This window comes from Tasmannia lanceolata, unplaced genomic scaffold, assembly GCF_043159265.1.
Source record: "Tasmannia lanceolata isolate RefF3 unplaced genomic scaffold, GAP_Taslan_0.1 ptg000037l, whole genome shotgun sequence".
Lineage (NCBI taxonomy): Eukaryota > Viridiplantae > Streptophyta > Magnoliopsida > Canellales > Winteraceae > Tasmannia > Tasmannia lanceolata.
In genome coordinates this window covers 29,549,776-29,563,749 of record NW_027518714.1, presented here as the reverse complement: position 1 = coordinate 29,563,749, position 13,974 = coordinate 29,549,776, and the positions used below count along the sequence as shown (strand labels likewise).

At 40.0% G+C, this 13,974-nt stretch overlaps 1 protein-coding gene across 1 annotated transcript; it reads right to left on the bottom strand.

Annotated features, from left to right (window-relative positions):
• Nucleotides 1-3,920: 3,920 nt before the first annotated feature.
• LOC143860424 (uncharacterized) lies at nt 3,921-8,336 on the bottom strand. Its single transcript, XM_077371055.1, has 4 exons — nt 7,978-8,336; nt 6,937-7,752; nt 4,193-6,435; nt 3,921-4,061 (listed from the first exon to the last, which is right to left on the bottom strand). The coding sequence occupies exons 1-3, from the start codon at nt 8,111-8,113 to the stop codon at nt 4,232-4,234; spliced, it is 3,156 nt and encodes a 1,051-aa protein (XP_077227170.1). The 5' UTR covers nt 8,114-8,336; the 3' UTR covers nt 3,921-4,061; nt 4,193-4,231.
• Nucleotides 8,337-13,974: the final 5,638 nt, after the last annotated feature.

The window sequence follows — 13,974 nt, the reverse complement described above, 5'->3', positions numbered from 1 at the left end:
AGGACGATTGCCCTCTCGAGCCTATCAAGCCCATTTTCTTCTGCAAACCCCTTTATTGATTCTTTGATTCTTTGATTTGTATGTTGGCATGTTTAGGCATAGCTTTGCTTAGATCATATGTTTATACTCACTTATTCATTTGCATGCTATTAGTTACTGCTTGCTTTATTGTTTAGTTCACATGCTTAGCTGTAGCATTAACCATATATCTTTCTTGTTTTGAACACATGCTTTATCATAGCATTACCTATTTCTTTATTGTCTTGACCACATCCCTATTCGCATGCTTAGCTGTAGTATTATCTGCTTATTTTATCTTTTGATTACATGCTTATTCACAAGCTTAGCTGTAGTTTTATCTCTTTATCTTATCTCTTGACAGGGGCGATGGCACTTGAAAGGGAAGGGGGACAGTTGCCCCCCTTAATTTTTTGGAAAAAAATATATACCTTTATTTTTTAATAATTTTTTATACTTACCCCCTTTTTAAAAAAATTTGCCCCCCACCCCTTCCAATCATCCCTAAGATAGAAAATAAGTTTAAAATTTTAATGTTACCAGTTTTATATCCCTTCCTTGTGCAAAATTTACTATAATTGTTGCCCCCTTATGCAAAATTTCAAATAGAAATTTTTTTCTATCTTAATTTCAAGATAGAAAAAAAATTACTATAATTTTTACCTCCCTTGTGCAAAATTCTTAAAAATTAATAAGAATGACATAAGAGACAGAGTTTTCTTGGACAAGTGGGGTGCATAACACCTTCCCCACTCGTAACCAGGCACGGACCCTTCCTTTTCTAGGACATGCTTTTATCCTTTACACAGAGTACATTTATGGGTTCCAGGCCTTAATCCTGGATGGCGACTCTTATTTTCAGTTTCCCATCGGATCCTTGGATCTGTGTGGGGACATTTGTTGAGGTACGACTTTGTTTCGAGTTTTTTGTTACTCTAAATCAAGTGGTATTGCACGCCATTGACTCATTCCGTGAGGGCGCTATCCGAGAGCCACGTCGGAGCTCTCCATCTCATGTGGAGATCGAAGCCGAGAGGGGGATCCGTCCCGGCACGCCCTCGAGGGTCCCACAGGGCTCACTGTGTTTTAAGCCGACGGAGTAGATAACTTATCTACATGATCGTGTAGGAACACTTTTCCCAATATATATATATATATATATATATATATATATATATATATATATATATATAGAGAGAGAGAGAGAGAGGGAGAGGGAGATGGGAAAATTATTTCTGCGCTCGACCCTAAGAAAAGCATAATATCCAAGCAGTACTACTTTTATAAAATATTTGCTAAAAGGTCCCTAAAACTCACCTACCTCAATTTTCTCCTTTAAAAATTTTAAAATGGCAAATTTACCCCCCAACCCGTTTAATCCATTTTAGCATATTTTGATTTCCCTTCCAATATTTTCCGAAGCAAATTAGGAAATAAGCGAAAATAGTATCTCTTCCAATACTCTCCTAAAAAATACTTCAACAAAAACAATCATTTTAGGAATTAAATAAATTTAAAATACCTCTTAAAAATTAAATAGGGTTGGTTTGAGTTATCTTTTCTTCATGAATAAATAAAGTAAAAAAATTTAGGAATATTTTTCATTTCAAACTTTTCGAGGTAATTCCTATCTTGGTTGGAATGCAAGAAAATATTTCTAATGGAAAATAATTTCGAAGGAAATTTTTTTCGTGTTTTAAGAGAGGAATTATGTCTGAATAATTTGAGGAATGATAGAATGAAGGACCTTATTTAATTTTTTTTAAGAAGGATTTTAAATTTATTTAATTCCTAAAATGATTTTTTTTGTTGAAGTATTTTTTTAGGAGTATTGGAAGAGATACTATTTTCGCTTATTTCCTAATTCGCTTCAGAAAATATTGGGAGGGAAATCAAAGTACGCTAAAAAGGATTAAAGGGGTTGGGGGTAAATTTTAAATTTTAAATTTTTTAACAGAGAAAATTGACGTAGGTGAGCTATAGGGACCTTTTAGCAAATATTTTCTAACAATAAGACTGCTTGGATACTATGCTTTTCTAAGGGACTATTAAGCAATTATTTTTCCATGTAAGGACTATTAAGCAATTATTTTTCCATGTAGGGACTAATCAACAAAAATCCCTAAATGATATCCCTTACTCCCTTGTCTCAATAATGTATCAAAATGTATCTCTTCTCTTTGCACTTTTAAAATTGGCAGTTGAGAGCATTTAAATGATATCCCTTACTCCCTTGTCTCAATAATGTATCAAAATGTATCTCTTCTCTTTGCACTTTTAAAATTGGCAGTTGAGAGCATTTTGGGAATTTTAACAGCCTTTAAAAGTTAATTAGACAAGTGTAAAGGGTGTTGTAGGATTACTGAATCAAAAGGGTATGGAGTATATGAAGCACTTACAGACTCCCTTAATTCTTTTGATAGTGACACTAGTCACATAATTTACCACTTTTTTTTTTAGATGTTCATAGCTTTGTGAGGATTATAATAGCCGCTATAATAGCTAATTAGGAAGAATAAAACAATAATAGGAGTGCCATTTACACTTTTCTTTGTAGTATTGATACCTGTAAATTAAAGCAGTTTACACCATTTACACCACGACAATAGTGACATATTTCATATTTGATTACATTTAATTTGAGGACAAAATAACATAAGTGTCAATCCTAATTTTGTAGGTATTTACTTATACCAGGCCCCTTCTGGAACAGGTATGAGTAAAGAGGAGGGTCATTAATGAATAAGGTCTGTTCGACTGCATTTTCATTTTCTATATTGGTTCTGCTTACTACGAGAAATGGATGTACAAACAATAATAGAGGGAGCAGGACGACTTCTATGCCCAGCAATGAGAACCTTTCCAAACTTTAAAGGAACGCCAATATGAAACATGATGACCAAAACACCCTTCATCTATTCTTAGTCAAAATTCAATGTTTGGCCATTGGAGTTTGTTGGAAGTTCTTTCGTAGGATGTTATAGCTAGTGAGTGACAGGAGAGTGGCAGCCTCAGGAAAAAGCTGAAAGCGCTCTCCGCAGGTCATTATCAAACTACATGATTCATGAATGTATGTAGACATCATGGAGTTTCTACACGAACCAAACACAATCTCTTTCAATCTAGAAAAATTGTTTTTATGTGTTTGGATTAAAGAAAGAATTATATTCACGTGAGGGGGGGGGGGGGGGGGGGGGGGGACGGTTTGGTTGTATGGAAAAGTTTTACTGGAATTTTTCATGGAAAATGATATTTTCATCTTCTGGTATTACTTATTTTGCGTACTTTATTTTTCTAAGATCAATTTTTTGTTCATGCATTTATTAAAGGAAAATTGCAAACCTACTAGACCATAGAATTTAATTTCCCATGAAATATTTTTCCATGGAAAAAAAAATTTCCACAATATTTTTTACCCTAGATCCAAACGCTCACGTACATTATTTTGGGCATAAACAAGTCATTGCAATGTGGTCGTACTTTGCATGGTGTTCAATGCTCTTGTTTTAAATTTCTTCAGAAGAGAGACAAATGGGCATATGCATTAAAATGAAGAGGACTTGAGATTCAAATGAATGAGGATAGAAATCCAAGGAAATGAAAACAAGAAACGACTTTTCTTTATTGCCAATCAGTGCACATAGCACAAGAAGCTTTAGGAACAAATGCCTCTCCATGAATAAAAAGCCCAAATAAACTGGGTTATACATACAACAAATATGATCAAGAAAACATACAAAAAACACCTAATCCTAACAACCACCAAGCCATGTCCTCCCAATCAAATCTTTCCTCTTTCTTTCCTTTGGAGGTGCGTCGGCCAAGCTCTCTTCTCAAGCCAATCTTGGTTGAATAATTTAACAATATAACATGTAAGATGGCCACCAAAGAAGCTCTTAGGCCTGCATCATCGATCTCAAAGTAGTTCTTCAAGGCATTTGTCAGACCCTTATTACCAAGTTCACACAAAGCTACACTAGAAGCTTGAGGCCACACACTCCCTCTCATGGAGCTTTCCCTTATTGCACTTGCCCAGTTAAAACCTGCAAGTTAACTATGCATTGTCACAAACGTAGATGGAACTTTTGAATACAGAAACTAAACTAAGAACTAAAAGTACAAATGACAAATCCAGAGTAGAGAAAAACAAGGAGGTCAAGGAATTTAGACTTACATGGTTGGCATGATGGACAAACGAACGGACTTCTTCTGCTTAGTAGTAGGTTGGAGGTGGCGGGGACGCGTAGATGTATGGAAGAGGTGGGGATGGTGATGGTGGAGGTGGGGACTTGTAGAGGTAAGGAGGAGGTGGAGAAGGTGATGGTGGAGGGGGGGACATGTAGAGGTAAGGAGGAGGTGGAGATAGCGATGGTGGAGGGGGGGACTTGTAGAGGTAAGGAGGTGGCGGAGATGGCGATGGTGGAGGAGGGGATTTGTAGAGGTACGGAGGCGGCGGAGAAGGTGATGGTGGAGGCGGGGACTTGTAGAGGTAAGGAGGTGGCGGTGACGGTGATGGTGGAGGTGGGGACTTGTAGAGGTAAGGAGGAGGTGGAGATGGGGATGGTGGGGGTGGGGATTTGTAGTAGTATGGAGGTGGTGGGGATGGGGATGGTGGTGGTGGCGACTTGTAGTAGTATGGAGGTGGCGGAGATGGAGATGGTGGTGGAGGGGACTTGTAGTAGTAGGGAGGAGGCGGGGATGGTGATGGTGGAGGAGGAGACTTGTAGTAGTATGGGGGTGGGGGAGACGGTGAAGGTGGTGGTGGGGACTTGTAGTAGTAGGGAGGAGGAGGTGACGGTGAAGGTGGTGGTGGGGACTTGTAGTAGTAGGGAGGAGGAAGAAATGGTGATGGTGGAGGAGGAGACTTGTAGTAGTAGGGAGGAGGTGGAGATGGGGATGGTGGTGGAGGGGACTTGTAGTAGTAAGGAGGAGGAGCAGATGGCGATGGTGGTGGAGGAGACTTGTAGTAGTATGGGGGTGGGGGAGATGGCGAGGGTGGGGGCGGCGACTTGTAGTAGTAAGGAGGTGGTGGAGATGGGGATGGTGGAGGCGGGGACTTGTAGTAATATGGAGGAGGAGGGGACGGTGAAGGTGGAGGCGGGGACTTGTAGTAGTATGGAGGTGGTGGAGATGGAGATGGTGGAGGCGGGGACTTGTAGTAGTAGGGAGGAGGAGGTGACAGTGAAGGTGGAGGCGGGGACTTGTAGTAGTAGGGAGGAGGAGGTGACGGTGATGGTGGAGGCGGGGACTTGTAGTAGTACGGAGGAGGAGGTGATGGTGATGGTGGAGGTGGTGACTTGTAGTAGTAGGGAGGAGGAGGGGACGGTGATGGTGGAGGTGGGGACTTGTAGTAGTATGGAGGTGGTGGAGACGGAGATGGTGGAGGTGGTGACTTGTAATAGTAGGGAGGTGGAGGAGACGGCGATGGTGGAGGTGGTGACTTGTAGTAGTATGGAGGTGGGGGAGACGGCGATGGTGGAGGTGGTGACTTGTAATAGTAGGGAGGTGGGGGAGACGGTGATGGTGGAGGTGGTGACTTGTAATAGTAGGGAGGTGGGGGAGACGGAGATGGTGGAGGTGGTGACTTGTAGTAGTATGGAGCAGGGGGAGATGGCGATGGTGGTGGTGGAGACTTGTAGTAGTAAGGCGTAGGGGGAGATGGCGATGGTGGTCGTGGAGACTTGTAGTAGTAAGGCGTAGGGGGAGATGGCGATGGTGGGGGTGGAGACTTGTAGTAGTATGGAGGAGGGGTAGAAGGCGATGGTGGAGGTGGTGATTTGTAGTCGTAAGGTGGTGGAGGAGACGGAGATGGAGGTGGAGGAGACTTATAGTAATAGGGAGGAGGAGGATATGGAGATGGTGGGGGTGGAGACTTGTAGTAGTAGGGAGGAGGAGGATATGGCGATGGTGGTGGTGGGGATTTGTAGTAGTAGGGAGATGGTGGGGGAGGAGACTTGTAGTAGTAAGTGGGTGGTGGTGGTGGTGGTGATTTGTATTGGTACACTGGTGGAGGAGGAGACTTATAGTAGTACGCTGGTGGTGGAGGCGACTTGTAGTAGTATGTGGGGGTTGGGGGTGGAGGGGAGGTGTAGTAGTATGGAGGTGGCTTGGACTTTTCACATTCCTTGTAGGGGGTCTTGGGAGCATAGGCAAAGGACTTGCTCTTTAGAACAACCTCTTCATGTGTCTTGGATTTCAACTTGAGCATGGCTCCCTCCTTTCCATTGTGTAGGTTAGTGGGGATGTCGCAGAGAGAGTCCTTAGGTGACATGTGAAGCATGGCCATGCAAGCCTTAGGTCCCCACTTTGCGTAGTCAAAATCTTCAACAACCACGCTGTATTTCCCATTGATCTTGGTTTTTCCATAGGCTACTATGTCCTTGTCGCCGGCCTTGCAAGTAACCTTCACAATTGCACCTGCCCTCGTATGATATTACAGTCATATGAAAATGTGTGTTAGATATGCCTTAAATTACTCATATGTCTTCTGTACCTAACTTTCTCAAACAAAATTGAACTCATCCCCACTCCCCTGTTTCGATAGTGGCACTCTTTTCATTATCTTGGCTTTTCTTGTTGGTTGTCCAAGGATATATCACGAGGCAATCAACAGAAGAGTGCCACTATAATTTACCCCCCAAAAATTAAACAATTCTAGTTTTGAATCCCTATCTCACACACACACACATATATAATGCTAGAAATGTAGAAGATATAGTTTCTTATATGTGTTAATTAAGAGGCAGAAACTTAGGAACTTTTTAAAAGATTTTGTTTGAAATAATACAAAAAATCCGTTGATCCCTTGAATAGTAGATTTTTCTTGGCAATTAACACAATTTCTGCAAGTTTTGAAATTTAGAAATTTCATTGTAATTTTTTAGACGTGATTTAAGAAAATAAAAGAAAATTACATACCTTCCAGATGTTTCTTGTCATGGGACTTCATTGGATATCCCCAATCATAGCATTTGTAGCAGTAAACTTTTCCGACTACCTTAACGATGAGTGGGTGGTGGTGAGGATAAGGCATTGGCGGCGGTGGCGACTTGTAGTAGTACGGTGGTGGTGGTGATGGTGATGGTGGTGATGGGGACTTATAGTAGTAAGGTGGAGGAGGGGACAGCGACGGTGGCGGTGGAGATTTGTAGTAGTATGGTGGTGGTGGCGACGGTGAAGGTGGTGGTGGAGATTTATAGTAGTAAGGGGGTGGTGGTAATGGTGAAGGTGGTGGTGGGGATTTGTAGTAGTAAGGTGGGGGAGGAGAAGGAGATGGTGGTGGTGGGGATTTATAGTAATAAGGTGGGGGAGGGGAAGGAGATGGTGGTGGTGGGGACTTGTAATAGTAAGGTGGTGGAGGAGATGGAGATGGTGGTGGGGGAGATTTATAGTAGTAAGGTGGTGGTGGAGATGGAGATGGTGGTGGTGGAGACTTGTAGTAGTAAGGAGGTGGAGGAGATGGAGATGGTGGTGGGGGAGACATATAGTAGTAAGGTGGTGGTGGAGATGGAGATGGAGGTGGTGGAGACTTGTAATAGTAAGGAGGTGGAGGAGATGGTGATGGTGGTGGGGGAGATTTATAGTAGTAGGGTGGAGGAGGAGAAGGAGAAGGGGGTGGTGGTGACTTATAGTAATACGGTGGAGGAGGAGGAGGAGAAGGAGAAGGAGGTGGTGGTGACTTATAGTAATATGGTGGAGGAGGAGAAGGAGAAGGAGGTGGTGGTGACTTATAGTAATATGGTGGAGGAGGAGAAGGAGATGGAGGTGGAGGAGATTTGTAATAGTAAGGTGGTGGTGGGGAAGGCGAAGGAGGTGGTGGAGACTTGTAATAGTAAGGAGGAAGAGGAGATGGAGAGGGCGGTGGTGGCGATTTGTAATAGTAAGGTGGTGGAGGTGAAGGGGAGGGTGGTGGTGGAGACTTGTAGTAATATGGTGAAGGAGGTGGTGGAGATATGTAAAGATATGGAGGCGGTGGAGACGTGTAAATGTATGGATCAGCCATTGCTACATTGTTAGATAGGAAGAGAATGGCCAAGGCAAGTAGAATTTGAGGCCAAAGGCGACCCCTTAAGGGGTCGCCAGCTCGGGAATTCATCGGAAAGCTGCAGGAAAATTGGCCAATTTCTTCTTTGCTAAGATGATTTAGCCTCTTTTAACTTCTTCTTTTTTCGGCGAGAAGAGAATTGGGAGAGGTGAGAGCTTGTTATTCCTAGCTTTCCATATGGCATGAATTTATAATAAGAGGTCGTTAGAATAGAGCTATCAAATGGGGCTTATTCTATTGGGTTTTCCATGTGGGGTTTGTTTTTTCTCTATTCAGCGTCTAAAATCTTGAGATTCGCCATCCAAGTTTGAGCCGAGAACAAGTCACCTGCTCTCTTATTATACAATGTACATCGTGGAAAATACGTATTAAACAATAGTAACTGAAAATTTTCCAACTTATTATCTGTCCTTTTTTTTTTTTGTCTTTTCACTTGGTGATGTTGCTTGGAAAGCGCTTCCCTAGCTTTATCACATGCACCCAATAATCAAATTCAGACGACTTTTTTTTTATCTTCTCTTTTTATTATATCATCTGAGCTGTTATCTTTTGATGAGTTCTTAAAATCTCTTGTTGGGTTCTCAGTATTTTGAACAAAAGTGGGAAATGGCATCAGCACTTCTTGTTACAATCACTTCTATTTAGCCCTGTTGTAATTATCAAAACTCTGGGCAATAAGAAAAGTCTTTAATAACGTGGGAGTCACATTACCAAAACATGGGAGGGGCAACATCATTTCCTTAATAAAAATTCAATTGCTTGGCTGTAATTGATAAGATCTTTGGCTTAAGTCTTGGGTATGCTCCCCAGAGACGAGAGTTCGAATCCCCCTGGGCTTGCCTGATGCGCGTGGCTTCCGGGTGATTGCGCTCATCCGGAGGGGATTAGTCACACTCAACAAAGTGGGGTGGGGCACCCTACGTCATAAAAAAAATAAAGAAAAAAAAGATCAAGGATGTCTCCTTCAGCTAGTTTTGACTTTAGTTGGCATATTTTGTCTGTTTATGGGATATCATGACTAAGTCGAAAGAGAAAAATAAATTAGATCCAGTAAAAGATGTTTGTGTGTTGAAATTCTTGAATCATTCTTCCGTGTACGAAAAAATGTATGCTTTTTCTACACGACTAAATGTGTATTTATATTAAGGGTACTATGGCTGGAAGCTGGAAGCTGGAAGCGGGAAGCGGGAATCCGGCATCCTATTTCTATTCCTTGATAAATGAAATAGGAAAAAAATTAAAATAAAAAATTTCTATTAAAAAGTTTTTCCGACGAAGGTGGAATCAGATTACAACATCTTAGAGCGGGAAACAGATTCCAACATATATTCCCTTTTAATTCCGCCCTAGTATCAATTCCACAGATCTGATTTCGTTAATTATTTTTTGAGCCATGTGGCGGAACGAATTAGGCATAGTCGGAATAACATGCCGATTCCGGTGCTTGATTTTGACAATCCACACAAGACCTGGCAAACGCGACTCGTGCCTGCGGGTCGACCCTAAGGATCGGGGTTTTAGTGACCCGCCAAAACCGATCCGCAGGTGACCCAACCCACAAAAACACGAGTCGGGTCGGGTGAACCTGCAGGCACCCGCGATTTTTTGGATATTTTTCAACATTTTTTTTTTAAAATAGAAAATGAGATCAAGGGCTAAGAGCATCTCACTTTTTGAGCTGGAATAGTGCACTTGTGTCTGGAAATCAGCCCTTCTAACAGCATCTCACTTTTTGAGGACTCGGGCATTACTAATTTACTATGCATGAATACACTCCCTATTTTTCAAAATGGACCATCGGAAGGTACAGCCCACACCATAGGATGATCCAGACCGTGCATTTGATGGGCCATAATGTAAATAGGTTGGTTGTGCCCAAAAAATATTAGCATAGGATGATTCTAACCCTTTAGAAACAGAGGGACTGCCAATAAGGAAAATCAGAAGGCTTACTCGGGCGCCATGTGATGCCATGTGATTACAATATAATAAGTCCTGTCTATCACATAGTGGTTTCTCACCTCTGACTGGTCTGCACCGTCCATCCTAGATTCCTTTATTATGAAAGGAAAAATATTTCTAAAGTCACTACTTTTTTTACACAAAAAACACGACAGCTTAAACCAACCTTATTCAATTTTTTATGTAGAGGGATGTCTTTTATGAATGTTGTTACCCGTTACAATAGTATGATGGGAGGAATGATTCGAGAGTGATCTAAACCGTTTATTTAGCTGGTCTTTGATTGGAATCCATTCTGGCCCAAAATTAAAGCCAATCATGCAATTGTAACATCAATAAAAAATTATTTTGTTGTTGTTCAACATGTGTGGTTGGTCAAAAACTATATATGTCCTACGGTTCACATCCGATTACTAAAATTATGCACATATAATTGATGTTAGAATTAACTGTTGCCATTAATTTTGGACAATAGAAACCTAAGGCCATGTTTGGATTGCAAGAAAAACATTTCTGATAGAAAGGGTTTTCTCTGAAAATTTTTCTTCCCCAGATTTAGAGGTATATGTTATGATTATGTTTAATTTAAAGGGAGTGGGTAGTCTTGTTGTGTAATAAGAAAGAAAAAAAAGCACACAAAACATTAATTTTAGTGATTTCTTTTAAGTTTTTTACTTATAATATATTCCTCATTCAGTTCATTGATTTCTCCTCTCTTTACAATGGGGCTGTCTAAATTTAATACAACTGTAAATTTATGGCCATCACCATCTCTTTGTACACTAAAATAAATAAAGAAGACAAAAAAAGTTACTATTTTTCAAGAAACCTAACCAATTGCAAGCTGTACAAAGAAGGGAAAAAAATGGTATAACATGTTATCGGACGGCATTGACTAGGCCTTGGGGGTGACCTAGCTAGTGGGGAACATCTCTTTTGTTTAAGAGGAAACTCATGTCTTAATCAAAATGTCTATGTATGAATCATGAATGAGAAGAATAATAATAAATTACTTGATAATTTAGGCCTTTAGGTATGTTAATGGGTGCCGGAAGAGAACCCTGTTTACCTTTATCCTTAGAAAATTTAATTGGGTTAGTGTAGCAAGTAGAACATTAAGTATATGGTTTCACCTACCAAAATAATAGGTAATGACATAAAATGAGTAGTTCGATTTCTTGTTGACGGATGGACAAGAGCGGATTGGGTGAGGTTTCTCTTTTTTCCATTTTAAACAAAACTACCAATACAAGCTGTGATGCACTGAAGAAATTAATTTTAATTATGTATAATTTTAATTTTAATCATGAAGATATATATATATATATATATATATATATATATACATATATATATATATATGAGAGAGAACGGTTCCTACACATATGTGTAGATAAGTTCTCTACACACTAGCTTAAAATACAGTGAGGGCCACATTATTTGGGTGATCCAAACCATTCATTTTTAAGGTCCTCACATAGATAGGGTGTCCACAAAAAATAAGATCCATAGGATCATCCTAACTATTCAAACTTTGGAGGCAAAAAATGAACTAATTTGTGAAGGTTTAAAGACATCCATTTTACCTCCACAAATCGTAGGGTTGGGATGATCCTATGGATCTGATTTTTTGTAGACACCCTATCTATGTGAGGGCCTTTAAAATGGATGGCTTGGATCACCCAAACAATGTGGGCCCCCACTGTATTTTAAGCTAGTGTGTAGAGAACTCTCTACACATATGTGTAGGAACCGTTTTCTCTCTCTCTCTCTCTCTCTCTCTCTATATATATATATATATATATATATATATATATATATAGAGAGAGAGAGAGAGAAAACGGTTCCTACACATATATATATAACATTATCAAAAAGAATCTATTTATTTATCATGAATTTAGAAAATTATTTCTCATTGCTTTTGCAAGGATTTTATGTTTGTCTTCTTTTTATGTTTGTCTTCTTCATGTCAATTATTGAGAACTTTAGTTGAAGAAAGTTTATATTGGAAAATGTTAGTAAGAAAGGCTACTGATGATGTTGGCACTACCATGTTTTAATAATTACAGGAAATCATGTTGTTTTCTTTATTAATTAGTTGTAAAAGTTTATTACAGGTACTAAAAACATCATAGAAGCCCATTGAAAAGAAAAGACAAGCGCAGTTTGGGCAATTATTAAGACATGGTAGTGCCAATAAGAGTAGCCAAAAGAAATTCACCTTTATGCTCCTTCCTAGAAGAGGCTTATCTGGGCCAACTTTTCTCTTTTGTGAGATCCTATTCGTTGATTTGAATGGCAAAAATAAAGCCGGCCAACTAGAATTGAGCTCAGTTTGATCTTATGGTTCTAGGCCCTTGATCAATTAAGCCTTTATTAAGTCTTGTTTAGGGTTACGCCAAAAAAATGCCAGATCATTGATTTTTGTTGTCTTTTTAGGCCCTGTTTACATTCCAGGAATTTTCTAAAAAATTTTAGAAAGTAAATTTTTTTTTTTAATTATCTTAAATTTTCTGACCTTTTTAAAAACAGAAAAATATAACTTCATCCAACACTATTCAAATTTTAGCTAGAGGGGCGTTAGATTTCTAATAATATCCCGGTGTTGCAAATCATTCATTTGATGGGCCCTCAGATAGACAGGGTGTGCCAAAAAAATCAGCTCCATAGGATCATCCCAATCCTTCAATTTGTGGAGCTTAAAATGGATTGGTATAAACCTTCACAATCTGTCCATTTTTGCCTCCACGGTTCAAAGGGTCAGGATGATCATAGGCCCTCACTATATTTTAAGCCGGCGGAGTAGATAACTTATCTACTCGATCGACTAGATACACTTTCCTTGTATAAATTAATGCTTTGGATCATCCAAACAATGTGGGCCTACTGTGGTTTTGGTGGACTGATTAAATTAGTTATCTACCTCTCTCTCTCTCTCTCTCTCTCTCTCTCTCTCTCTCTCTCGCATACACACACACACATATATATATATAGAGCAGAAGAGAAAATGAGAGAATTATTTGAATTTCTCCTAAAATTCTATGAGAATTACACATCACTTTTTTTAACAAAGGCACTCATTCAACCCACATATTTTCAATCCTACCCCCTCCTTTATGCTTTTTAACAAAGGCATCCATTAAAGCCAAATAATTTCAATCCTATCCCCCTCCTTTATGCTTTTTAAATTATGGAAACCTCTATAGATTGGAGGGCTAGGATCAGCCTATGGAAATGATTTTACGGGCACAATCTATTGATGTTGTGTTCCATCACATGGACGGTTTGGATCAACCTATGATGTGGTTCGTACAGTTCTTTGTTGGCTCGTGCATCGAACGGGGTTTTTTACTAGTACATATCATTTCGGCTTACAAAGGTTTCAACAATAATCTGCAAATGAAGATTTTCCGGGGTCTTTTATATTTTGGGTTCGGCTCTTCAATTTTCAAAGTTGGAGCGCGGTTTTAGGACATCAGGGAATTATTTTTCGAGATCCAAGGATTCAGGAACTTTACTCGATTTTAGGATTTTTATTCGATTTTGAAAATTAGGGTCCGGTCAAAATGGACACCCTATGATAATCTAATAGGGCTGATTTTTGGTACATACCCATCCATGATGGGGCCTTTCAAATGAATGCTTAAGATCACCCCCAACAATGTCGCCCCACCCTTGTTTGTGAGCTCTGCTCAGATAAGAAAACTGTGTGTGTGTGAGAGAGAGAGAGAGAGAAAGAGAGAGAAAGAAAATTGTTGGTGCGCTTAAGCTCACCATTTTTTTGGTGCGCTTAAGTTGTTATACGCCTCCCATTCGTTTAAATGTTTGGGTCCCGCTGGGTCCTGCTTAAGTGCACCAATGGGAGGCGTTATAACAACTTAAGCGCACCAAAAAAATGGTGCGCTTAAGCTCGCCAACAGTTCTCTCTCTCTCTCTCTCTCTCTCTC

Bases quoted from the DNA above. Each gene is read 5' to 3' on its own strand.
- LOC143860424 (XM_077371055.1), bottom strand. From the start codon at position 8,113: ATGAATTCCCGAGCTGGCGACCCCTTAAGGGGTCGCCTTTGGCCTCAA. The intron at 7,753-7,977 runs TTTACATATCTC...CTCCACCATATT, and splicing joins GTCTCCACCGCCTCCATATC to ACTATAAGTCACCACCACCT. The intron at 6,436-6,936 runs GTATGTAATTTT...ATACGAGGGCAG, and splicing joins TGACAAGAAACATCTGGAAG to GTGCAATTGTGAAGGTTACT.